This window comes from Gavia stellata, chromosome 19 (assembly GCF_030936135.1).
Source record: "Gavia stellata isolate bGavSte3 chromosome 19, bGavSte3.hap2, whole genome shotgun sequence".
Lineage (NCBI taxonomy): Eukaryota > Metazoa > Chordata > Aves > Gaviiformes > Gaviidae > Gavia > Gavia stellata.
The window spans coordinates 19,486,022-19,513,036 of NC_082612.1; the positions used below are offsets into that span (position 1 = coordinate 19,486,022).

At 41.4% G+C, this 27,015-nt stretch overlaps 1 protein-coding gene across 5 annotated transcripts in view; it reads right to left on the reverse strand.

Annotated features, from left to right (window-relative positions):
• The window catches only part of MAPK10 (mitogen-activated protein kinase 10), an 85,738-nt gene that overhangs the window by 22,874 nt on the left and 35,849 nt on the right, over nt 1-27,015 (reverse strand). For 2 of the 5 annotated variants that reach the window (XM_059826998.1, XM_059826999.1), the window contains exons 5-8: nt 26,170-26,308; nt 24,730-24,895; nt 21,698-21,769; nt 1,333-1,515 (exon numbers count right to left, since the gene is read on the reverse strand). In XM_059826998.1, the coding sequence (XP_059682981.1) occupies nt 1,333-1,515; nt 21,698-21,769; nt 24,730-24,895; nt 26,170-26,308 (560 nt within the window). Of the gene's footprint in view, nt 1-1,332; nt 1,516-10,925; nt 10,998-21,697; nt 21,770-24,729; nt 24,896-26,169; nt 26,309-27,015 lie in introns of all 5 variants that reach the window. The other 3 variants (XM_059827000.1, XM_059827001.1, XM_059827002.1) reach the window with 2 other exon arrangements.

The following is a 27,015-nucleotide window of genomic DNA, read 5'->3' on the forward strand; positions in this document are numbered from 1 at the left end:
TAGTGTTCTAAGCTCTTCCACGCTCAAAATTATTTCCTGTGTAAATGGAAAAGAAACTGAAAGCAAAAAGAATGTGAAGAGATGTAAGTGCAAAAATATTATTAGGTCTCTCATCAGGCATGGGGGAGTAAACGTAACATCTAATTAAGCCATTAACATCACATTATGGTGAAATATTTAGGCAGGGCATAGGATGATACAATGATGCACAAGCAGAATTTTTTTAACGCACTGTTTCTTGTTCTGTGACTATCTCTTAAAAACTGGCATTCAGCACGCTCAAATGCATGTGCTTCCTGTATCCAAAAGATAACAGCGCTGTTTGACAGTTATTTCTATTCATTAGCTCCAAATCCAAGAAAATTCCATTATTCAATTTTATTGTAGTAAGAGTATAAAATTCCGTCTATCCAAAAGCATCTGCTCAGACCTTTCACTTTGCTCCCAGAGCCGAGACGGCAGCCTTCCTATGAAACAGTTGTTAAATGGAAGAGTATTCCGGGTAATTTAATCACATGCAATTTGCAAGCAATTGAAAACCATTACATGCCACCGTAGCAAGCGGCCTCAAGTACTCAAGTGGTGCAGAACCGATATTCAGCACAAGTTTGCAGGGGTTCCAGAGCTGTGATGAGAAATCCTTTCTATACTAAACACACATGAATCACTCTTTCCAACTGAATGTCAACGTCCTGTTCAAGTAAAACAAGACTTCAATATACGATTAAATTAATTGCAAGTTGTATTTTACAGGGGTATATCTAGTCACACTGTAATTAAGTTAGCGCTCTACTTCACGCATCCAAACTGAGCCACAACATTTTTTAAAAGAAGAAATCGACCCACGGCAGAGATTAAACCTCAGCTACCTCAAAGACCATTTGGCTGACATTGCTAATATCTTTCTACTGCCTAGTAAAGGCAGAGCTATGAGGCAGGCATCTGGCTGAAGTGCTATTTTTCACCTAAAAGAAAACAGTGCAAGCGCTGAGATCTTCCGATGGAAGTCCTGCTGTTCCTTTGTGTTACAAGTTTAAGAACGAGAGTAAAGGAACACCTCAGTTCCTCACGGTACGGAAACATCACACAGACCACCACAGAGATATGCTCAACGCATCAGTGACAATGTAAGTTCCCTTGGCTGCCCAAGCATCAGCGCCTCCAAAAATCATTTCCAAAAGCTGCCTCTCAGCTGAACAAAGCCCCCGCAGCCATTCGTCTCTGCAACTAACTTCATTAAAAGGGAGTGCAACCAGAGAGAAGAAAAATTGAAGAAACCTTCATGGCATTGTAGCTGTTGACACGTGAACCATGTCCCTTTGTCAGACATACCTTTGAGTTTGTTGTGTTCCGAGTCCGCTGGAAAGAGAGAGTCTGGAAAAAGTTTGGGGAAAGTGAGACCAGCATACTTGGGTCTGTTCTCAACGTAGTTCCGTACCGTCGGCTGCAGCTTCTTCATGAATTCTGGACAGGGTGTTCCCAGCTGCTCAATCACTTTATTCCACTGATCGATATCTGAACATCAGTAGTTAAGGAAAACAAAACGCAAACCCCAGTGTAGTCTCCTGACATTCCTGTTTGAGTGTTCTCTGGGAATCCTCAGAGGTGTTTAACTCCCTTCATAACATCTTTACAGTCACTATCTTTTTTCATCATTACGCCTCCAGGTGCTACAGCCTGCAAAGGGCAAAACGCTCTCTCACAGCTATACTGACTTGAGGGGATTGCGCAATCCTATAACCACCACGGGAAAACACACCGCTTCCTCTCTGAGTCAACGCATATTACCGTTTTTATTTTTAACTTGCAGTCCAAAGGCTTGCTCTCCCCCTTTTTTACGTGCGGGTAATTGCCTCTATGTCACCTTGGCTACCCGGGCGCAGCAGGGGAGAACGACGCGTTCACCTGCCCTCTCTGTTCAGTCCGCGGAGAGCGAGACCCGGCCGGCTCAAAGGGGTTCTGCATGGGACAGAAGTCACCTTCAACTCATCTGCTTCGCGCTTCTACGTTTATTCTCTCCAATAACTCAATTGGTGCTAATTTTGCTAAAACCACCCAACCAGCAACCCCTCAAAAGCAATTTGTTTGATTTTAGAAGCATGCACTGGGACTTATTTTCTATAGACGAATGCTGCCTCGGGTATAGACAGATGTTTAAGTGCCAATGGGATGGCTACGTTGCTAAACTGGTACTGATGAATAAGAAACAGGCTCTCATGCTTAAAGAGAAATTGTATTACAGGCAATTTGTACTGAGGGTTTTTTTTTGGTTTGGTGGTGGGTTTTTTTAGTTTTCTTGAGATAACAATTAGGCACCTGATAGGCGTTATGTCGCTCTTCCAGCCACGTTCCGAACACGCCTTACTGTGCCAAAAATAAAACCATTATTAAGCAAGTGTCTATAAAATCAGTACCACCTCTACATCATACTAATTCACACTAAGAATCTGATGACAACACAGGAAAAGTACATGCAGCCATGGGTACATTGATGCTAAGAAATGCGGTGAAGGGAGTTTCGTTAAGAACATACTGGAAAAAAAAGCTTTTAAAAGACAAACATTCAAAGCATTTCAGCACAGAGGTTTGGGTTTTTTTTAATTATTCTTCTAAGTTATTCTTGTCATGAGTGTCGTAAGTGTGGAGGAGTTTCCAAATACTAAAGGCAATTCCTCACGATCCAGGAGAGTAATCAAGTCAACAGAATGAAGGTAACGAGAAAATAAAAAAATAAAGTCAGGCAAAACCCAGCTCTTTGGTGCAGTAGCAATTTCAGATTTTCAAAAAAGTGTTTTAGTTTAGGGAAATGGAAACTTAGTATTTTCACATGCCTTGAAAAGTCGAGACAGACTTAATTTGGGTTCACCTGAACTGTCTTATTTGAACAAAAACCCCAAATAATTAATTTAAAAATTGTAGCTTTACTAATCAAAAGCGTTTAAAGGAATGAAAGCAACTTAAACATATGCTTTAAGAACGCTGAAACAGTGTTTTGAATGGTTTTAATTTCAACTGAAAAAGGTTGCTAGAAATAGCAGTGGTCTCTAAAGATTCTTCTGAATAACTTTCATTTTTTTTTTAAACTAAATCAAAGATTTATGTAGAACAACCCCTCACACACACACTCCATAGGTTGTATGCATCTTGCGTTGTCCATGAAATATCTTTTTCTCAACAGGGAAGCGAAGAATTACAACAACAATAAAGTTATCCAAGACTATAGCTGCTCACAGAGCAGCCTGAATATTTCATTACACATTTTAGTAGAAAATAAAGGTGTTTTAACATTTTAAACTTGTATTCAAGTTAACACACCTCGCTGTTTGTCTGGCTGGACTATTTCAGGAGCAGGTCTTTCTGAGGAACTTGAAAATATAGGGCGTGTAAATGCTTTGCAGAGGAGAACAGAGAATACAGAAATGCAGGTGCTGTTAGTTGTGCCAAGAGAAGCTAAAGGGGTGAGAAAGCCAAGCTATCAAAGCATGACTGGAAGCATTACCTGTGCAGATTGAGCAAAGGCCATTTGATAAACAGGGAGGGCCGAGTCAGGGCTTGCTTCAAAGCAGACGTCAGCAGCTTACGCTTGTACAGAGCAGGTTCACCACCTCTCAGACATTTAATGGAGGCCAAAAAGAGAGAGCTCTTCGGGATTTACAGAATGTTGTGGGACTTGGACATGTTGAGAGGGAAGAGGTAGTAACATGCTCTGGATGTGCGTGAGAAAAGAGTAAAAAGAGTAAAAAAAGATCCCAGAACAGGGCCTGCATGGTGGAAAGCAGTGTCAACGGTGATGGAGAGGGGAGAAGGAGAATCCTCAGACAACGGGCCTGAGCCCACTGCACACATTTCTTTTAAGCTGACGGAAAGGCTTTCCCTAAGAGGCAACAGACGAGCAGGCCACCACCCGCGACTGGAAGATTTTAAGAGATGGAAGAAGCTCCATGAGTCATCAGTGCAAAGACGACAGCCAAAGCCAAGGGAGCTGGCAGAGCCACCACGTTCCTCTCCTTGACTAGCCTTGATTTGCTGAAGGACAGCGCTGGAGCTTTTGCAGCCCTGGCTTGCACCAAGGGCCAAAAATGTCAGGGTTTACGTCGCAGCAACTTCAGGGACTGGTTTTAAGTAACTGAATGATCTGAATGGATAATAGTGCTTCTTTACTGTATCATTTCCCACTTACGTTACTTAAATACTGTCAAAGCCCTTAAATGAAACATATCCATTTGCTCTTTATACAGATCTATACACACACACACAAATTGACATGATGGAGCACTCAGGACCTGTTTTTGTCCTAATAATAGCAATAGGAAAACCATGCCCAGCGAGAGCAGGTGGAGACAGACCATTTTTCAGTCAGATGGACACACACATTTTCTCTCTAGTATTGTTTCTCCACTTACCTAGGCCTTACTAGCACTGCATTATATTCTGAGGTCAAATACACGAAAACGTGCAAGAACGTAATAACGTTCTTACTGAATACTGCTCCGGCTCCATTTCATTGTTACGTTTTATACAGCCACCGTTTGTAATGCGTCTGTGGTGCACCTGACAATGAGAGGTTGTACCCGTCACGGTACGAGATTAAAAATAAAGAGTTTTGAAAAAAAACTGAGGTCTACTTACTGAAGCAAAGAGAAGCAGCTTTCTCTAGCTGGCAGTCAGAATTAACTTCAGCAGTTCTGCAGAAAACAAATGTTACTCCAGAACAGTCCTAACGTGACTCAAAACCTACTGTAGGTTACATTAACCACTGAGTGACTGTGGCTATAGACATTATTTGCACACCAACTGAAACAACGGTACTACGAGTTAATGATCATGTAACTCTGACAGAAATTTCCCGGGCCAAAAAAGATTAACCTGTATTTGAGTGAAAAAGAACTTAAAGAAGAAAAACTTCTGCTAACAGAAGACCCTGTTTTTCCCCTTGATATTAAGCAAAAGTTGGAAAGAATTACACCCCAAAACTCTGGAAGATGACAAAATGTCTGCTTTAAAGCTACTTGAATCACCTCAGCTGTCCCTCGCCCCGAACGGGATCAAGGAAAACGTGTCAGCTATACACAACGGCATCTGTATGACTTAAGACAGAAGAAGGGATCTAACCTGGATTTGTTAGCTTGTCCCTGGCACTAACACTGTGGCATTTTTACTAACATTAAGATGGCCACACAAAGCTGCAGCAAAGAAACTTATTTAAGGAAATAGTTCTAAAACGTGCATCTTTTGAACGAAGATTTATCGAGTGAGGCCTCAAGTTGCCTCAAGCTTCCCAACCACCTTCTCTCTTTGCACTCTAATACTGCCTTAAGGATTGTTCTCCTTTGCTTTCTAAATACTTGGTTACTTACTTGGTAGAAAATAACCAGAATCTGAACTGCAGATTCAGAGATGTATTTTTCTAAAGCAAATGCACAAATTTTCTAATTGGAAAATAACATTTTGAATGCACAATAAAGTATTTCTGTTGGAGATATCAGATTTCACAGTGAAGTCATCTCTTTAGAGGTACAGGCTGGAAGTTTACCATTACTTTTGTTTCTGTTCCCGTTGATGCAATGTGCGCATCGGTGCGGGTTGTTTCGGAAGCGTGAATTCAGGACCACCGTTTTGTTCCTTCAATTGGCCTGCAGACTTCAGTTAAGTTACATTTCTGCAAATATTCAAACAACTAAGGAAACGGAGCTTGGCTGTAAGAGAAAACTTACAATACTGCTCTGTCTCAATCAGAAAATATTAAAAGCATTTCTACAGTTGCACAGATTAATAGCTTGTGATTAAAAAATGAAATTTAGACAACAAATTATTATCTTTGTACTTAAGCTAGCCTCAAAATGGCAAAAATTTTTCTTTTTCCTTCGCACATTATGTCTGTGTAAATCACACTTTTTTTTGAGTGAAGGATTATCTTATGTTCAACAGCAAGGTTTTGTGGGAGGAGATACTGTTTGTGGTAGGATGTTTTAGTTCTACTGCAAAACAAAATAACAACATACTACGATGCATGTATAGTTAAGCCTGTTCATTCTTCCCTCGTAGTCAGAAACTTGTCGGTGCTCGGCCATTTAACCTTAACCTTTAGCAATAACTCTGTTTATAACAGAGCTTTTGGAATTGTGCTGGACGGCGGTGGTGATGGTGGGGAATCACGCTTCCCTGCCCAGCACGCTGGACAACACTTTCTTCACCTGTTAAGCAGCACATCTACACTAGTTTTACTCATCTGGATAAGGATTTGCTCTTCTGGCTGAACGCACTTCTTCGGGTTGGGACTACTGCATGTCAAATCTTGCTTTTGTTAAGGTAGGCACAACGAAAAGAAAATGGACACTGAGCTCTTCCTTTGTAACAGACAGGGTAAGTTCATCTCTCTTCAGTCTCAAAACCTTAAGGGAACCACCTTTCTGATAGTTTTCTCCTTAAATGTGTGTGTTCCGCTAACAAAAACTAACTGCATTGCTTCGGGTACAAATTTTTGATGCTCCTAACTTGTCAAAATTAGAATAATTACAACGACCAACTCTATTTCCCTCCCCAACACCAAATTATCGCACCAACTGTCAAGCTGATAGCTCAACTCATTTTCATTCTTTTTTTAAATTGGACCTTTTGTTTTTTAAATAAATCTGTTAATAAAAACCAAACTAACCAACTTCACTGTGGGAGACAGCAGTGTCAGATACCTGTTTTTCCCCACAGTCCCACAATTTACATACTGATGTCAACACGGTTTACAAAATATACATGAAAGAAAGTGAAAACGCTAGCATCTGACAGGACAGCAAGCGTAGAGCATTTTCTGTGCCAAGGTGAACGCTTTGAGAAGAATGTGGCATTTGTAGAAATCAGACCGTAGCAGAAAATATTTTGCAACTTTAAGAACAGTAGTTGCTATTTATATGCTATAATAGAACACGTGGTGATAATAAAAATAACACGTAGCACATAAATAAAATGACTTCATAAGATTATCACTGATCATTCAGAAGTTAGGAGATAGCAGTGTTAGTTGTGTAGCTGTCATTAACTCTTGGGACGCCTATTTATGAGGACACCTTCACTAAAATTTTCAACTGCTGTTTTTTTTTAGCTGGCACTTCATTCAGTTACTGAGCGTCTTTGCTTACACAGCAGGAAGCGAATCAGTGCTTAGTGGACAGTTCAGATATTGCAGCAAGGGACGGCAGTCTCACCCTTGGGTAAGTATTACCATTTCCCTCGTGGACGTCCCCTCCCCATTGCAGTACCTCTTTGTAGTGCTCCAGGCTGTTTCCAGGCTTCTAGAACCTTCTGTTGTGGCACGCTTCTGTCTTTGTAATGTGTCTAGCTGGATGCACGATGATCACGCACCTAGCCTAGGAGGCGGCCTCTGAACTTAGAGCTTTTAAATACTTTCTAAATGAACTGTAAAACTGCATAACAACCCTACACCCCAATCTCTGAGACATGCATAACATGATTGCAGTTGTAGAGTAAGGCTCCGTAAGGAATAGCTTGTACGGCCAGCTGTGATTTATACTAAGAGAAGCTGCCATCACGCTAACCGTACATCTCTCCGCTGAACATGTACTTGTCTCCCTAAGCATTCCCAACCGCAGAATTTAAAGGCACATTCTTCCTTGCCTGCCCAAAATGCATTCAGCAGTTTAAAAAAAAAAACCAAAAACAACTCCATGTATAGCCACCACTTTCACAGCTCACCAGAGGACTGAAGCACCTTCTTATCTTCTTCAGATCATTTCTGCAGGGGTGAGAAAAGAGCAACAGTCTCTCTCATAAAATTTTGAGAAGAACACACAGAACAAGTGTCAACTCACAGGTACGGTCAGCTTTCCAAAGCTCCTTGCTCGTGGCACAAGCATATCCAAGCTTCATGATAACAGTTTCTCTGTAAGCAGAACTACTGCTGTCAACCTTGAAAAGAAGTTTCATATAACATAAAAAAAAAAGGCTTTAGCTCACAATTAACTGCATCACATGCATACACCAAAAACAGTAGAGAAATAGTAAAATTTCAAGGATCGATAAAGACCATGGGGATTTTGGACACTGCAAAGCATTTGCTCACAACTGGAGTTTAAAAAAAAAAATTAAAAAATAGAGGTGGATTCTGTTCTCGGCTCCACTCAAGTGATTTCAGTGAGTTCAAATGGATTACAGGAGTGGAACAGAGCTGCAGCCTGGCTAAGCACTCCACTCACACTTACTCAAAGGCATTTCCTATATTTCTGCTTGTGAATTTTCCGTGACCATGTAAGATGGCTCTGTTTTGCTACAGAAGTTGTTTCAGTTAGCGGAACGGACCATTTAATTCTGTAAACAGAAACAATATCAAACGACCTATACTCCTTAACCACTGGAAAATGGCAAATAGTAAATTTTGCAGTCAAATATATGACTGACAGTGCATTTCTCATGAATATTCAATCTTTCAGGCTCAAAACTGCTTTTCAGTTATTTATGCATAAAAATTGACAGCAATTAGTATTAAATACTCTTCAAATCACAGTGTGGTTGTGAAATGCAGCACTGCCTGCGAAAAAAAAAAAAATTGCTGATAACAAATTCTGGTAGACTGCCAGTCTTAACCCATTCTACCCGTATTTTATGTCAAAGAGGAAGCTTGTTTTTTTTAAAGAAACAGATTTCTAATTACTCTTGCTCCTTCTACACTTAAATACATCCTTAAGTATGCTGCCCTCAAGCTCTTAGGGCTCCTAGTCCCTGCTGATGGAATTACACAGCTGCCCAACTCGGTCACACCTCTGAAGAAAGAATCTGTTTCCCAGAAACGCTAAGCATTTTCTGTGCAGATTTAAGGCAGAAGATGCCACGAGGGCATCAGTCTCAGCAGGCGGGGTCTGCCCTCGCGCCCTTCTGACCGGTTTTCAGCTGCACAGACGGGCAGAGGAGCAAGAAGCGGGGAGCCCCTGCCAGCGGCTGCTCGGGAGCAGGGGAGAGGTGGGGGGACGGATTTGGAAAAGAGGGGGCTTTGAGGAGGGGGGCTCAGCGGCCTGAAAGAAAGCAACGGCATCCTTCTCTGTTCACAGAATAGACACCCGTGGAACGGCAGAAGAAAAGCAGAGCGGTACATAAACCAGTGCAAATTTAGCAACGTATTACAAATACAAATGAAGAACGTGAACTCCGTTACAGAACAATCCCAAACAGATCAGCAGCTGGTAATGCCAATTTCTGCGGCGTTATCGCAATAATAAACAGCACATAATGGTTTCGTCACAGAGGCTTTGCGTGATTTCTTCTTACAAGTATGCAGCTGTGCCAAAGAAACCAGGTTTTGAAGCGCTATATAAGACACATTCAATGCTTTTTGTACTTGGGGATTTCTTTAAACGATATCTTACAAAACGTAAGTCTATTATATTAACATAAAACCAGTTCTGACTACACCACTGAACTACGCTAACCCCCACACTTAAACTTCTCGCTCCGCATTGACAGAGACCACGAGCACGGCCTGGGCCAAATCTTCATGGAGCACAAATAGGTGCTAGTGGTGGACATTAAGACATAGAAGGGAAAGATTTATGTTCACATATGCAGATGAGATGTGCTCCAGATCATACGAAAACGCATGGGAATTTTAGCGTTCCTTCAGTACGCACATGCTCATCCAGCAGTTTGGACAAAACACAAATCAGAATCTTACTAGACAAGGCTGCGAAAATATTAATGATATCATTTCCTACTTTCATTTCTTTAATGCTCTTCTGATATCACTTTTTTCCACATTTTAATCAAAATATTGAACCCTTTAAAGTGTGAATGAGGCCAAAACTGAATTAGTAAGTATGTACATATACACACACAGAGGTGTACACGCACACACGTTCAGAGAAAGTTACTTAAAAATGAATAATGCCTGGAAACTCCACAGCGTTTAAATTGGAAGGAAAACTTGGACACAGGTCACCTCCATTTCTCATTTGTGCAATCCTACGGACCACGGATCACTGGAGTTAGACCCAGCATGCACGGAGCTCGGTTGCTGCTGTGCACAAGAAGAAACCACTTTTACAATCTGATAAATAAGGGAGCATATATCAAAGCTTTAATAAAGCAGCAAATAACATAATAATTATGGCTGCCTCGGTCCTGAATGGTCTCTAAGGAAAACGTACATATACCCACTCTGCTTGGACTGCTTGTCCGCTGATTTAATGCATTTATCTATAAATCTCTCTCTCGTTGATGTCAAAAATACATTCTGCTTTCACGTAATAGCTACATGTACTTAAATAAAGGATGACAGACTGAAGTCCTCTACAACAGTTTCCAAGGAAATTCCCAGCCTTTCGAGTCATCAAATTGCTACAAAGTTAGTTGATAATTTTAGTCGTGGGAAGCAGACGTTGTCCCCAAACTGAAGTCATTTCCTACTTTCCTACTTCAATACCACTTGCAGAGCAAATAAGCAAAGAAATAAGCATTTCTAAAAGTCATCTCCGAGTTAATCATACCTTCTTCCTAAACCGCAGAACCTCTTACACACCATCCCGAGGTAAACGGTGACTTGTGCCTACCACGCTGCAACCTGAACTTAAAAAACCCTGTCATTTACAAAACACGCACCCCATCCCCGCCAAATTAAGAGACATTTATAACAACAAAACTAAACCCAAGCGGTCACTGGCTGCAGAAAGCGATTCTGATGAACCGTGCAGGATGTTGTTCTCCATCTCCTTACGCTACGCTCGCTGCGGGTTCCACCCAAGGCTTTTACTGAGAGGCAGTAATGGTTTATTGACATTTTGGTTTGCGAGGATTTTGCAGCAGGACTCAACCCAGCTCTTCAGGTACGGCACAAACGTACGTCAGAGCTAGTCTAGCGGGAAGGGACTGGAGGGGAAAGGGTTGGAAGTACCTACTGAGGCCAAAACGGCTGCTAGGAAGGATACGATCAGTGCCGGGAAACAACACAGCACCTTTAATCATTTCTCCCATGATGCACCCTACTGACCACATGTCAACTGAAAACAAAAATGAAATGAAGGTAAACAAGAAAACAGGAACAGAACAACAAATAAATGAGAAGACTTATCCAACCATGCTATAGCACAGAGCCTGCAGCCCACACCGCAGGCACAGACCTGCCCGTCGCGCTCTGCAGCTGCTTTTCTGCTTGAGCGTACAAGTTTCATGACAACGTAGCAGGTCCGAGAAAAATCGACTCCAACAGTTTTCGTTACCCCAGCGTGGATGAAAGGCAATACTATTAAATGCAGACAACCAAGCGAGACCCACAGCTGGCTACTGTGTCAGAATACAACTTTGTAATTAAAATTGACCGATTAGTTTTGTCTTTTTTAAGTTTTCATTTGCATTCATTACCCAGGTTTATACTGCTTTGTATTGTAAATGAATGCCGGTCTCTTATGTTCAATGAGGATATGCAAATTGCTTTTCCTTTATCCTTTCAGTTACCAGAGATCCACGCATATTTTCACAAGCTGAACTGCCAGAAGCCACAAAAGGAACGTGGGTCCTTGTGAAGGCATATCCACCTCTTATTCAGGGGTATGAATCGAATTTGTTGAGATCATTCGACTCCAATAATGCTTGCTTTACAGCCTGTTGGCTCGCTTCCATTGAATCTCAGCGAAGCCAGCAGTCCATAATAGGGGTCTTGAGAATCTCATCAGATTTCCATTTGCCGTGATAGGAAACGGTGATTTCTAAATAGGAGAGTCGGGACACAGAAGCACTAAGCTGTACCTTCGGCACTGAAATTCAGAGCAAACCGGGGGACTATTTACCTCGTACAGAGAAGAGCAGTTCAGCTGGGTCAAGCAAATCTAACCACAATTTGCACTGGAACATGAGATGAAAATCAGACTCCTTATATCCAGTACGGGATTAAGGTGGCGTTTTCCCCCATACCAATACCATGAAACCACATTACCGCTGCTGTCCTTGCTCTATGATAAATCATAGGGCACGGAAGCAAGAAAAGGGACAGACTGGTCTCTCAGGGCCAGAAACTGTGGGGAAAAAAATGAAAGCATCATGCTGCTTCGTTAAATTTACTCTTAGAATTTCATATTGAGCAACAGTTTAAAGTGCATTTGACTTTGAAGGCGAATGTCCTATCTGTGGAAATCTTTACATGCCTGGGTCTGAGGTTCCCTGTTGCTTTATTTAGCATATGAAAAGCTTCATTACTACACAATAAATAAATCAATAAACAAACAAAGAAATAAATAAAAGGCTACTTGTTTGGAAGCAATAAGCAAACCTAGAGATGCAAATTATTGCTGCTTTCATCACAAGCTAAACGGCATGCAAAGTATCAGGAAAAGATAGAGCAAGCAGTTGTTTGTTCATCTGTTATTAATTCCTTTTTATTTTCAGAGGCTGCCTTCTGACACGACTGCTCTATGCTGTGCTCAGGTGAACACGCACAGAAGTTGAGCTAGTGCCTTACTCAACTGTAAACTGCGTACAGCAGCGGTGATTATCTTCCTCTACCCCTGAGGTTCTGGGAAGGAAGCTCTTTGAAAATTTCCAGATCAGAAGCAGCAAAGACGAACATCTGAACATAACCAACCTGGGGAGAGAACAAAACTGTGTCCTCTTGAGTGCTGCCTCTTTTTCCTCTCCGGAGGCAATTAGAAATAAGTCAAATGGGAAACCGGAGTTTCACCGCGCATTTAAGAAAAGTAGTTAGTTGGAGGTTAGGGGTTTCGGCACGTAGAGCAGCAGCTGTCAGAAGCCCCGGTTAAGGCGCTGAGACTCGTGCGAAGCTCCATAAGGGACTGCAGCACAGAGACCTAAGCCTCATCCTCAGTTTCGTTTAGTCCAGCATCAACGCAGACGTAGTCCGAGTAATTTCAGTGGTACAAGCGTCAGAAAAACAGACAGACCACAGTCTCTAAACATTTGTACTCAACTCCAAAGCACTGAAAACTTACATTCGGTTCAAGATTTTTTTCAAAGGCAAAGTGTTCACAAAGACTGGCAATGCTCCACCGACACGGGGAACACCCCTAAGCTTTAACCAAAGGCAGGCTAACTTACAGTCACAGAGACCTCTGCGTGACTCTAGGTAAAACTTCATTTTTACCAACTATTTGCCTCAATGTTTTAGGATCACGTGAATCAGTGTTAAGGAATTAAACCTACAACTTTTCATGACTCTCTGAAGTGAAATTGCTGAGATTTGGGTAGCCCTTGATGAGAAGCCCCCTCTCCATTAGAATACCCATGTCCTGGATTACTAAGAGTAGGGGATTTTTAATTTGATCAAAATCTCTACAAACCAGATTATTGCACAGAGCTGCTCTGAAATGCATTCTTGAGTGTGTGTACATGTACTTCAAAATACAAGTAAGTTTTCCAAGGTCACCAAATGTCTCCCTAGCATAGCCACTTTGAATAAATGCCCACCACAAACCACGTGCAAGTATTTTCCTCAACAAAGGCAGTATTTCACTCACGCAGCAAATCTTAACCTCTGGGCCACCTCCTGGTTCTGATTCCATGCCAAACAGTTTAAGAAATACCCTCTACAGTGATTGTGTCAGGGCTGTCTTGCAAAACATTTGGGGAATGAATCTGTCCTCCACAGGAACCTCCAACATCTCCCCGGGGGATTGAATAGAGTTTGGGGAGGCTGAAGAGAAGTTGCTCTGTTGCCACGCATGTACGCCCCCCAAACCTTCCCGTGTCCTGGGGAAGCAGTCTGGTCTGGTTGCTGAGACAGCCCTTCACGGCAAAGGTGACCAGAAGAGATGGTGAGGAGAGAAGGGAGAGTTGGGATGGAAGAACATTACTAAAAGACATCTATTCCTCTTTGTGCTTTAGTCTCAAGTACTTCCTGACCCAAATGAGTGCTTGCTCATCCTTCCAGGTTTCAGATTCCCTTCAAAGGTGCAGAAGGATCAGGAATCGTAGAACTAGCCGAAGATGTTTCTATATGGAAAGGATCCAAGCTCTATATGGAAAGGATCCCATAGACACCTCCCTCATAACTCGGAGGTGGATGCAATTTCCTTCTTTGTTTCTGCAGAAGGCTGCTCCTACCATGCTGATGAATTGGAGAAAGCATGGGTGTCACTCTGATACTGGAGACACCAGAGCTCATTTCCTTCCTCATTCCTTCATAATGGCCTTGCGTTCTCCTCCTGCCAAACTGCAGGTTCTCTGGGACTTGACAAAACACAACGAAAGAGAGCCCATAAGGAAAATCTGCAACTGCCCTGGCTGAAACTCCTACTGAGGTGGCTCTTCAGACCTGCGCTCAGTCAGCTCCGGTTTATCATTCAATGAAAATCATGACATTCGAATTAAAATTCATGAAATGCAGGCCACGGGAAACTCTGGAGACCAGAGATGCAGGCTCAGCTGAAGGAGCTTTGATATCTTTCCCAACCTCATGGGCTAGTTTGCACTTTCTCTCTCTGCCCAGAGCGTTAGTCAGAACGCCAAACATTCACATTTGTAATAGCTCCTGTTTTAGTGATGCAGAAATCGTCCCTCTGCAAGCTGGAGAGAGATGAGCATGTCCTCAAAAGTGACTTGGGAACACTACGACAGACAGATTTATGAAGCAAATGATGATACCTGATTTTATTTGTGTAACTGTAGGCCAAAATATTTAGCACACAATGCTGTTTCCCAATGGCTGAGGAGCAAACCCTAGTGAAATCTCGAGGCGACTGAGCATGTCTGTCACAACACAGTGAGCCTCTCTCTCCAAACCCTCCTAAAATGGAAAGACACCTTGCTGGGTAGGACCTCCCTTTACCTCCATCTCTGTTGTTGAGTGCTTCTCCAGATCTGCACCGAGGTCTGCTCTGAAGAACCGTTTCTATGCCCTTACTTGAACTTTCAGAAAGAAAAATACAGCACTCTATATTGGACACTGTACTTTGTTTTTCCAAGTTTTTCTGTTATTTCTATGCAATATAAAAAGGACGTGGTTTATAAAAATATTTGGTAATACGTGGGCAAAGCTGCTTTTTTTCACAAGCTCAGAGAGCACAGCTACAAAGGCTTCAGGCCAAGGAAAGTTTGTGATGCGCACTGCTCCCAATGACAACTGTGAAGATGGCTCAAGCACTTGAAAAAGAGTAAAAGCCTCCCAAAGCCACTAAACCCTTCCCTCCCTGAATTCTATCTAAATCATGGCAAACCCCCAGTTTTGTGACATTCCCATCTCAGGACCTCGCTGAGATTCCAAAAACCTTCCCTTCACGCTTGTATTTATTATATGCATGGATTTCAACATGTTTTAAAAAGTGCTCAGCATAGTATCAGCACAATCCATTAAGATTTCATGAGAAAGTCTTTCCTTTCTAATTTAAAACACCACTTTCCACATGATGTTATTAAAACCTTAACATTTCTCAATAACAGTAATAGGGTTCCAAAGTGTTTGAATATTGCATTACTGACTTCCAATTTACTGCCTGCAACTGAAGCTGCAAAATACTGTAGAGTACAGCTACGCTCCTGACGGATTCTAGATGGTCCGAATGGGAGTTGCCATCATTTCACAAGTGTGATGCTTCAAACCAAGGTATGAATTTTTCACTTTTTTTTTTAAAAATTTCTGTGAGTTCCAAACTGATATGCATTGTGCCTTCTTACGACACAGCTGAGCCATCACACTCTCTGGGATTCAGACTAGCAAATGCTCACCTTCATTTGGCATAGGCAGAATTGACCTGCAGTAGACAGGCAGATGCCAGAGCCTGGCCCACCTGGAAAAACGCGGAAGGAGGTACGAATCACATCCAAATCTGTGCTCTTCCTCAGAGGTTGGCTCTTAGGTTGCAGTGCCAAACAAGTGCTGAAAAACTATTGGTTTTCCTTGGGAACTCGTGGCTCCACTGTCTCTTTCAGAACAGCAGAGCTTGCAGAGGGACTGGAAGGGCTGTCACAGGCTGTTGAGGCATATGAATATTAAGAAAAGGCCATAGGAATCCCGAGATGCAAGCTCAAGAATGAGTGGAGGCACGAGGAGTGACTCATGCCCTTCCCTGCCTCACATTTTCTTTTGAATATAACTATATAAAAAAAAAAATTACCGCAGGAAGAGAGTCCTACGGAGAATCTTGCCAAGGAATGTGACACGCACTACACTGCATCTAACAGACAGTAACATTTAAAACAGATTTTGCAGATCCTGTGGTTGCTAGCTTCAGACCCTCTTTTTAGCTTAATTTAAATTTTGACTTTGAAGCATCTCTTCCCAGGTCTCAAAGACTATCGAAGTACACTTGTTTTACCTCTTCCGGCAGGAATCCCACAGGTAGTCTCTCCTGCTACAATACAAACAGATTAGCGTATCATTTAAGTATACTTATATATTTTCGTAGATGATAAATGATATGTGATTTTGAGCATGTTCCAGTCCTCTACTTTGATCCCAACCAAATACCTACATGCTCTTGACAAAAGACCCTTCAGTGCTATCTGTGTGGTCTACAAGTTCTAGATTCTCTGCACAACTGTACCAGTGAAACTCAGCTCAAATTAGTACAGGTGCCATCAAGCAAAAGCTGATTAATGGCATAGAAAGGGAAGAAGAAAAAAAAAAAGACATTTGAGACCATCCAATTTTTTAAGTGCCTGAGAAGGCAACTAACTTGCCTTGGCTGAACTTCACATGATAGCACATATCTACAGCTCAACACTTGGCCACTTCTGAAACTGCACGTTCAGACCCACGCTGAAAATCTTTTAAGATGAGTGTTGGGAAACGAGCAACGGATCATAATGGATCATCTTCATTGTAGCAGCTGGGATCCACTCCGAACGCCACGCAGATCACAGACAGCATGGGGCTCTTATACTAAGTGCAAATTGCACTATAAACTGTTATAGTATACAGATCTGAATTAGAAAAGAAAAAGAAGAATGGCAACGGCCGAATCGTCTCCACAGCTACGCTGAAGCCTCTTTGAGACAGACCTCATCTCATATGAGCAAACTTCCCCCAATAAAATCATCGTAATTCAAACTCTTGCTATATTCTCAGAAAAATCCTGAGTCCAAAACCAAACACCATATACTCAGGGAGGAATCATCCAGCTAAACAAAATCCCACCTTAGCCATCAATGCCAGGGTAGCTAACAGACACTTAAGCAGCAGGCTAATGCGTACCAGCTGATCTAACCCGGAGAGCCAGGCCAGCCCTTCTTAATAGTCTCTCTTAAATAATCCTGATGCTAATTGCTGGTTTTGTTTGTTTGTTTGTTTTAAAAAGACAAAAACAACCCTTAAGAAAATATTACCGGGAACATGGAAAACAATGGACTGCACTAAACGAAAGTGCAGATGTTTTATTATAGAAAAGTTCAAGGAAACCCCCAACACGCACTCAAAACACTAGGATTATACCCATTAACAAATGCAGATCATATTTCACATGCAAAGACAAATTCTGCTAATGAGTGGTGGAACGGCAACATCTTTTCCTAAAAGACTTTCTTGATTCAAAATTTTTTCCCTAAGGCGAGCAATTTTTTTTCCACATAAATTCCTGGGAAAATACAACAGAATACTCTCTGTATTAAGAGAGCATCTCTTCATGCCACCACTCCCAAAGACAGCTGGCGGACAAAGGCATTTTTGAAAATCTGGCCACAGAAAACATTAACTTCATCTGTTAATGCTGACTCCTCTCCACAATCCCTTTTGGATGTTCATAGCTACATAGAATACGTTTGGATTTTTTTTTTTTTCTCTCTTGCTATGTTATTATCTCTTTTGACTGTCTTTGACTCTAAGCTATTTGCAGAAGGGATTCTGCTTTCCATTTTCGACACTGTAATCCAGGCCTAGCCAAACTTGAGACTTGGCTGTTATCACAATCTATTTCTGACTAAATCACTGTTTCCCCTTTGATCTGCTGAAGGACTCACACATGAACTTGCTGGAGTACCATCCTTTATAGGCCTCCCCAGTACCGAAAAGAAATGCTCTCCGATTGCTTTATCTCCTAAGTCATGTGCGCCTGCGGGACATCACTGTGGCCTCAGCGGCTCAGATGTTAATAAATCTCTGACTTGAAAGCCTTCAGACCATGTTAAGTTTTCCCTTCTCAAAAAAACCCAAAACACATAAATATGTTTCCAATCCTTAAATTGAAATCTTCTGAGATTTTGAAGACATTATCAGCTAGAGCTGAATGCAGCTTTGGGGAAAGCCCTGGAGTTTTCCAACATATTTCCAATGGCATCCAAGAGTTTGGGCAGTTTTTAGTGGCTCACACTCTTTCTGATTTAACTGAGACAAGAGTGGAATAAGCACCGAAGAAACTCTGAGCGAGAAGCTCAGAAGTGGACTACAAAAGCTTACCAGAACTTGCCGGGAATATTTTGGTCTGGAAATCCATCAAAAGGTGGATTTCTTCTCGTGAGGGTCTGACTTTTGACAAAGAAGTCTCCCTGGCAGTATTTTGAAAGGTCCACTTTAGGTGAGTAACAAGGAGCAAAGGTATCTGCTGTGCAATTTTGACCCGGTACTCTCCAGGAGTCTGGGGGGGTTCTTATTTTTCTAAAAACCATCTGGCTCGTCGCAAACTCACAGCACTGGAACGGACCAGTCCTGCAGCCCTGCCGTACCCCAAGTGTCCTACTAAGTCAAGTAGATTAAACACCTCAGTAATATTCACAGAGCAATAATTTTCAAGTTTGGCTTTTTGCTAATGAAAATAACAGTTCACTGAACACGCGTTCAGACAGCATTTTAATAAAGTTAAGAAACACACACATTTTTTGGGAAATGCATAACTTACATTTACACTAACGGGGACAGTTGTTATATACTGGTACCTGTATAATCTATACAGATTTCAGAGCTTTCTTACAGTAACTTAGAAAGAATTTCTTATTTATGTAGATGAGATGATCTGAAATTAATCATCCCCATGTTTTAATTTCCATGAAGACTTGAAAAAAATGAAATTTCATATGAAGTCAGCGGCACCTAAGTGCAATGGTAATTCAGTGCGATGGTTTAGTTAATCTTAACTTCTTTATACTTTTCTTTCCATAAAACTTGGCAGCAGCTGTGAAATTTTTCTTAGATGTACACTGTGCCATACATGAAATGTTCTTACTCCAAGCTAAAAACAGGTAAGCTCCTTATATTGATAGCAAGCACGCACAGTAGCCATTCTTCTGATTAATTAAAAAGAACTGAAAATTTTGGTTTCTACACAGACTTGCCTCTCACAGCTAAAAAAACCCACTGCTGGAAGGCCCCAAGTAGCCCAAGGGAAGCTTTATTGTGATGTGGTTCTGTGAAGTTTACCCGCGGCTGCAGAAATGCTTCCCCAGCTCTTCCTGTATCTAGGAGGCAAACTAGATCTGCTCGCAAACAGCTGCGGAGGGAGGGGAAATAATATGGACCCATACACAAACTGATTTTTCTAACCCTGAACACACTTATTCATGGGGTCAAACTGGTTAACAAATGAGTATTGACTTGGAAATGAATGCACAGAGTCCATTTTTTTTTCTTTTTCTTTCTTTTTTTCCCCACCCAAACTTCCAGCTCACCTGAATAAAGCCACCGCTAAAACATGGTAGCAGTTGTGACGCAGCCCACATACACTGCATTTCAGGGTATGGGATTTCCAATGATTTAAAAAGTAGGACTATCCCACAATTTACACAATGTTTTCTGCATTTGTTCAAGAATTCAGTTGTTATTTTTAACTGATACTGAAACATTGAAAGGTATTTTAAACATATTCTGTTACTCTCCCTGAATAAGACACTGTCAATAAGAGATTGTTGTCCCAGCCAGCCAGAAACAAAGTAATTCTCATGTTTGAATGATTTCTTTAAAAGCTAGGTTGTTTAAATTATACAGCATTTATTTTTTCTGGAAATGGGCAGAAGAACGTAACTCTTAAATATAATTTGTTGATGAAAAAGGAGGGCAGCCTGCTAACCACGCTGTTACGTTTTTATACCAAAATAGCTTTTTTTCTGTATTCTAGTTGCGTATCAATTAAAAATTCCATCAGACTTCTCTCCAAATAGATTAAATGGAAGTATCCTCAGTATTTACAGCTGAACCTCAAGTATGTTACAGATGGTTTAGTCTTTCATTGTACATTAAAAAAAAATCAGAGGAAAAGAGCACAGCATTTGGAGGAAGAGTTACGATGGCGTTTCTGAGGTGGTGTTACCGCTGAAACACAGCGTAAGCGTGACGCTGGATTACAGGTCTCATGAATGCTGGGAGCTGCTCTGCACATTCAGATTACAGCGGGAGGTGGGTGTGCAGCCTGCTCCACGTCCTGCAGGAAAACCTCAGCACCTACGGAGTGACATCTCAAAGCTATCCACTCATAATAAAAACCACCGTTCTTATTCCACTAATAATAAAACACACCGTTCTTACTTCATTGTGTTTTGCAACCGATAACTTTCCAGTCCATATTGCTGTACGACTGGAAGCCAGTACAAGGTTGCTGTTTCCTCCCCAGCAAACAGGAGGCACCGGCAGTTTCCCTATCTACCTGTCGGTAAAGCACAGCTGCATCTTCACCTTGCTACCGGGCAGAGCTCCGTTTTCAGAGCAAGTCGACAGAGCTGTGAAAATAGGACAGGCAGGACCTAACTCTGACAAATGCTACAGGAATCACTCAAAAGCCAGCAAAAAAATAATTACTCCCATGACTACACGTCTGTAAAAGCTGGGTTTTCTCTACACCAACTGCCAGGGTCTGCTGATGCCAGATTTTTATGGCGTCTTTCTGCCAACCTGCTGAAAATAATATGCCTTTTTGTTTCTGAAAGTGGAAAGCATGTTACGTTGACGCATTTTATTCTGATGGGCAAAATACACACTACTTACACTTCCCAGCCATCGCGGGCAGGTTGCCTGGCTTAGCCTGTGATAAACCAAAGGCTAAACAGACACTCTCCTCTTTTGTTTTCATTTTCTAATATTGCTTTCACCACCTCGGAAGGGGTAAAAATAATATCACCCAAGTGAGAAGAACAAGATGGGAGGGAAATACAGTTTAATTAACGACACAGACCTCATGCAAGTAAAGGAAAGTCCATTTTTAAATCAAGAGAATCTGATTTCAGGCCAATTTGGAAACCACAGCAGATAAATGGTTGCCTTAAACTGGGCGAGTCAAATTCTTCATTTTGTTTTAAAGAAAAAAAATGTTGTATTGACTCAACTCTGAGCCCATACAGCATCGAGATGAATCCAAATCCATGATGCATTAGCAAGCAAAAGATTATGATGTCACCACAAATGTTATGAAGTCACTATTTCCAAAACATAAAAGCAGAAAAAGAGATTTACAGGAAGCAGATGGGCCAAGTTAGGATTCTTTTCTTTTCTTTTTTTTCTTATTTTTCCTTTGAAGAATAATAAGGAAAGCCATCCAATTTGCAATCATAATGCTTGTTTTCTATATTGCTTATTAGTATGACATAAAGACTACATAAACCGGAAAGATTACAGGTTTTAAAATAACGTAACTTATCTGACTGAAATAATTCTGTGTTTTGCATTTTCAATTTTGGTCGTATCAGTAGTGCGTTATTTTCATTTACTCATACCTCTGGGATTCAACTTTTTGCTTCTATCTTTACAGTCCTGGCATAGTCATTCTATGGTAAAAGGGATGGGGTGGAGGAGAGGAACAAATAAGAGGTGAAGCTGCAGCAAATGGCACAAGGATACAGTCCCTTCCTGGAAAGAGGATTTTGTGGCGAACCATTTCTCCCATAATGCATCCCACAGACCATATATCCACTAGAACAGCAGAGACAGGGAAGTGAAGAAGAAGGGAAAAAAAGCAAAGTTAACTACGACATTTCACTCCTAAATGGGAGGGGAAAAAGAGCAGGTTGATCAGAACAGTACAGTTTGGTTTGTGGTTTTGTTGGGGCTTTTTTTTCATGTCTTACCAAAAGCTAAAATAAATAAGTCAATAAGTAAAAGCTGTGTCAGTCAGCTCAACAGTAATTAGTAACAACAGTGGAAAAAGTTTAAAATCAACATTTTTGGGAAAAGGCCCACAGCTAGCAAGTAAAGATCAAGTAACAACTGCACCGACCTGTGAGATACACCGAGTTTATGGTGAAAAAAATACTTTTTTTTTAAAAAGAAAAAAACAACCCAAAAGCAAAAAAACCCCAAACCCAGACAACGATCATCTGGAATAAATCCTGCTTGCAACCAAGGCAGCTTCCAGGCTTTGTCCTGCAGGACTGAGTCTCTCTGCAGCAGTACACAAGAGGTTCCAAATGGAACTGCTCACGTAAAGGCCATATGGATCAATACCACCCTTAAGGGTTATTTAAAACTCCTGCTTCAGCATCTGTACCTATGTCCTATCTATAGGTAACTGTCTATATCTATCTGTCTGTACCTACATACCGACTGGAAAGAACTGGAGAGTGTCACCTGTGCGGACTCTGCTTTTCAACTGCGTAGGTACTCAAAATAAATGCCAAAACAAATGCTTCGCAGGCCAAGCACCAAGGAACTAAGAGCAGTTCTCATCTTCCTGATCCTGCCTTCAGCTTTTAGATGCACTATGCAGCGTTACGTTATCAGCTTGACTTGGGTGGGGTTTTTTTGCCCTTTAAGTCTTACAAGAAAAAAGGCTAGATAGGGAGTGACGTAGTACGCACAGAAAGAAAAGACCTGTATTCCACGGGAAGGGGAAAAACCTGCTTTCAAATGCTTTAAAAGACTACGTTGTTTCTCAGCTGTGAATCCTCATTCCGTGGTCATGTTTGACCTACGCAACCAGTTTCTCCTCTTTTTCTTCCCCCTTTTTATCCTTCAAAAGCAATCCAAAACAAACCAAAGAAACAAACAAACAACTCATTTCTTGGTAAAACAAAATAAAGGTGAAATGTTCCATTTGGGAAAAGGAGGGTACAGGTATCAGGGGCATGGGACAGCAAGAGCATGCCTGAGGCAGTGGCAGAGTTTTCTTCATAGTGACAGTTTTGGGACCTTCCACAGAAGTGCAGCAAACTGGTGATAATTATGCATCTTTAGCCAACCAAGTGCAGAAAGAAAATGAAAGCAGTGAACAGTCCTTATACAGGCAGTGTACGCAGTCAGAGGAAAAAAAAAGTAGGGGAGCTTCAGTAATGTGGCAGCATAGGCCAGAGCAGGGAAGCAAAGAAGAACCCTTTCTGTTGACTTCCTTGGGAGCTGGATCAGAGCCTCCAAGCAGAGCGGCTCCTCAGACAGCTGACCTTCATTTTCAAGTATTTTGGTTTCCTTTCTCTGTTTACTTTATTTTCGCTTTGTACAAGTAAGATGAGATCATTCATCTTGAGCCAGATTCACTGCCCAGGGAAGTCAAAGGAAGTCTCTCTGTTAACGGGCATTTGATCAGGACCTCTGGATGTGGCAAACATTCTTAGTACCTTCCCAGCTGTGTACTTCATCGCAAAAGTGTTTCTAACTTTTTCTTGGTGCGATTTTAATCATGTGAAAAGCAAGTGCTTTCTCTGTCCTTTCAGGGACAATAACAACAACAATGGTAACCATCTACTAAATGTCTGGAGAGAAAAAAAAAACGCAAAATAATTCATTTCACAATCGAAGGAACTCTGGATATCGACTAAGGAACTCCCTAAAATGTGCTGAGCCTAGTTCAAATTCCTAGTGGCACCCATCAAAAATATCAACTACAAAATACTTCAAGGAAGACTATTCCTTTTTCAGAAATTATTCCGTACGCTTAGACTCCGCTTAATAACTTGCTACTTTTTAGACTTTCACATTAAATTGTGTACTGTAAATTCATAAACATTACAAATAATTCATGCAGTGACTTGCTAATTTTGGAAAAGGTTGTGCAAGCATGCCTTTATTCTTGCTTACGTCATGGAATCAGCTCCCAAATCAGTTTCACTGCCCTTTACAGAATGCAGTTGGCTGTTAGTAAAAGTTCTCCCACAGGTTAGATAACCTCTTCAACGTAAATTAAGTGGGAGACTTTTTAATAAATTCCTGGTTTTGACGTGTGCTGTATTTGTCATTGAGAAGTCTCCTTGTCAAACAGACATTTTGACATTTTACATCTAGGGAGATCACATACAAATTAGATGCATGATTTTTTTAGCTTCAGCTTTTCCCTCTTTTCTCCAACACTATTTTTCATTTAAAAAAAGACGACTCAAAATGCAAAATTTCTACCTAGATCTTGACCACGTGAAACCTGTCAGCAAAACCTGGGACTTGAGTTAAACCTACAATAAAGACAGAAACCGTTCCTGAAATTCAGATCTAGCTCTGGATTTGGAGAAATTCTGGAAGGGCTAGGATTCCCTATTTCAGCTTGCACCTATTCTTCTTCCCTCAAACACTTCAGAGACCCAGACTCAAATTTAGAACACATCACTTGTTCAGCAGTTCCAGCTATTCTCACACCGTTTCACAGCCACAGAAGCCAAAGACATTCTGGTCAGAAAGAGCTAATTGGATTTAAGTTCAACCCTAACTAAGAACAAGTTTCTCATTACTCTGCAATCCCACATGGATAAATTCACCAGCACTGCATCCCAAATATATTCCGTAGCTGCAGTACGCAACAGTGAGAAACTGCTCTAAATGACCTGCCTTTTAAATTCAGGACGTCATTTCCCATTAGGTTTTCTTTTTCTTCTTCTGGTGCCCCTTACAATTGTAGAGGCAGACCTTACACTTCAGGTCGCACTGTGCTTGCTATGAAATTGCAGCCCTACCGTTCTCCTTGTAGCCCATTCCCAAGATGACCTCAGGTGCTCTGTAGTAACGTGTCACCACATACGGAGTCATCATGAAGCTAGTGCCTGCAGTCCTGGCCAGTCCAAAATCCAAGATCTTCAACGTGCAGTCAGATTTTACCACAATATTACTTGGTTTTAAATCCTGCAAAAGATAGCGAAAAGACATATGACTGTCCTTCATAAAGCCAAGCACAGCTGTGGTACGGACTGATATTTTAGGTCACCCTTCAAATACTCTTTTACTCTTCTGACACTTACAGTTACTATCGGAAATACTTGTAAATACACAGCAAAACCTTGCTACTCTAGGCAAACTCTTCTGGAAGATGTTCTTGGTGTACTGTCGGGCTTTACCTGGATAGCAGGAGCCCACTGGTGTTAAACTAATTATGTTCAGCAGTTCACTAGTCCTAGTTTCTTAACTAGGACTAGTTTTAGAGTACCATTTTGAGTATTTTTTTAAATGCTTTGAGCCTAACAGAGACATTCCAGCTGTATGTGTGGAGATACCTTAATGCTTCATTTACAGTAATTCAGCTAATCCTTTGCTGTATGACTATCTGGAAGCCAAATCTATCATCCTTTGCTAAACATACAACATGCCAAGAAAGGAGACCTTTGTATATTGTAAAGCAACATCCACTTTGTAAACCATTTTATCAGCCCCCTTCTTTTCTTCCTTTTAGAACAGAAGATTTGGATTTGTTTTTTCAGCTGGAAATCCCAAATTAGTAAAAGCACATTTCAATAAAGAAGTTAACTCAGGATATTTTCAATCCATTCAGAATTGCCTCCTGCTCACACAGTCACATCACCGTTCCCTCTGTTGTCAACCATCACACGTCGTACGATCTCCGGCATTCACAGCCAGGTACCGCATCCTTACCAGGCACAGCACTCCGATGTGGAAAAGCAAAATGACAGGGGGCATTTAATATAGACTTAGCAGTCTTTTCATTTGTTTTAGCACATGTAAATGACTGCAAATGCCAACTCCGTATGCCCTGACCTCTGCGGATCCTGATCAAGCAATACTTGGAACCATGCTACAACATCAATTTAAAGCGTTTGAATGTCATGCGTGGTAGATGTAGTCAGCTGCATTTGCAGGAGAAACAACATTTATCTATACGTTTCAGAGATCATAATCACTTTGATGACTTCCAGTGCTCATTATTTGGTTATTATTTACTTTTAATAATCACATTTTTTTTTTGCCTGATTAAGTTCGCAAATAATCTCATTCCTAATACAAGCACAAAGCTACTCCTGCTAAGGGGATGGCCTATGACTTGTAAGTTTATAGTCATTTTACTGGGAGGCAGGGCTTTGATCCACAATACACAAGAAACTCAAGCGGTTTCTAAAGTCTTCATGTCATATGCTGCCCTAAGTTTTAAACCCAAGGCCCCTTACCCTGTGAATAATTCCTGCAGAGTGAAGATGCTTGATACCACAGAGCATTTGGTACAGTAGATAAGACATTCGCTCATGGTCTAGCTCCATCTGAATGACCTGGCACAGATTGGCATCCATTAACTCCATTACCAGGTAACTGAAAGAAAAAGCAAAGGCATAGTGTTATTGTCTGTGTTGAAGAGGAACCACAGCATCATCTCAAAAAAGTAACAATGCCTTTTCGTGCTTTAGAATTCACTTTATTTCTGATGACTGGGAGTAACACAGCTGAAGACCAGGCCCGCTTACAACAGCGCCATCGTGGCATTTGTTTCTCACTGCACCATCTCACTGCAGAGACACCATTCTTTCAGCGTCCCAGCAAAAGAGGTGGATCGCTGGCCCCTTCTTGCTGCATTCCCCGTGACAGACTGTACCCTACACGGGCAAACAGGCAGCACGACACTGAAACGTGCAGAAAACAGAAGAGCCACAAGCACCGACACGACTGCTCAGCTTTTGACCATTATGAGGCACGGCTACCACAGTATGTGTAGGAATCGGAGAGCAGTAAAGATGTCCAAGAGGCTAAAATACGCATCCCCATGTGAAATGTCTCCAATCCTAAGATTGCACGACTTCGCACAAGTCTCATTACAACTAATTGGTCTCGTGCTTCTGATAGATAAGCTTCACTGCCAACCTCAGCAGGACGTTAACCCAAACCCCTTTAGCAGTCAGTTAATATGTCGAACACATCAGCTCATTTCTTATGAGACATCTCACAAGCACAGCTGATTTGTAACTGTAATGTTACATTAAAGCACTCTCAAACTTTGGGGAAAACACTAGCTCTCCATTTCA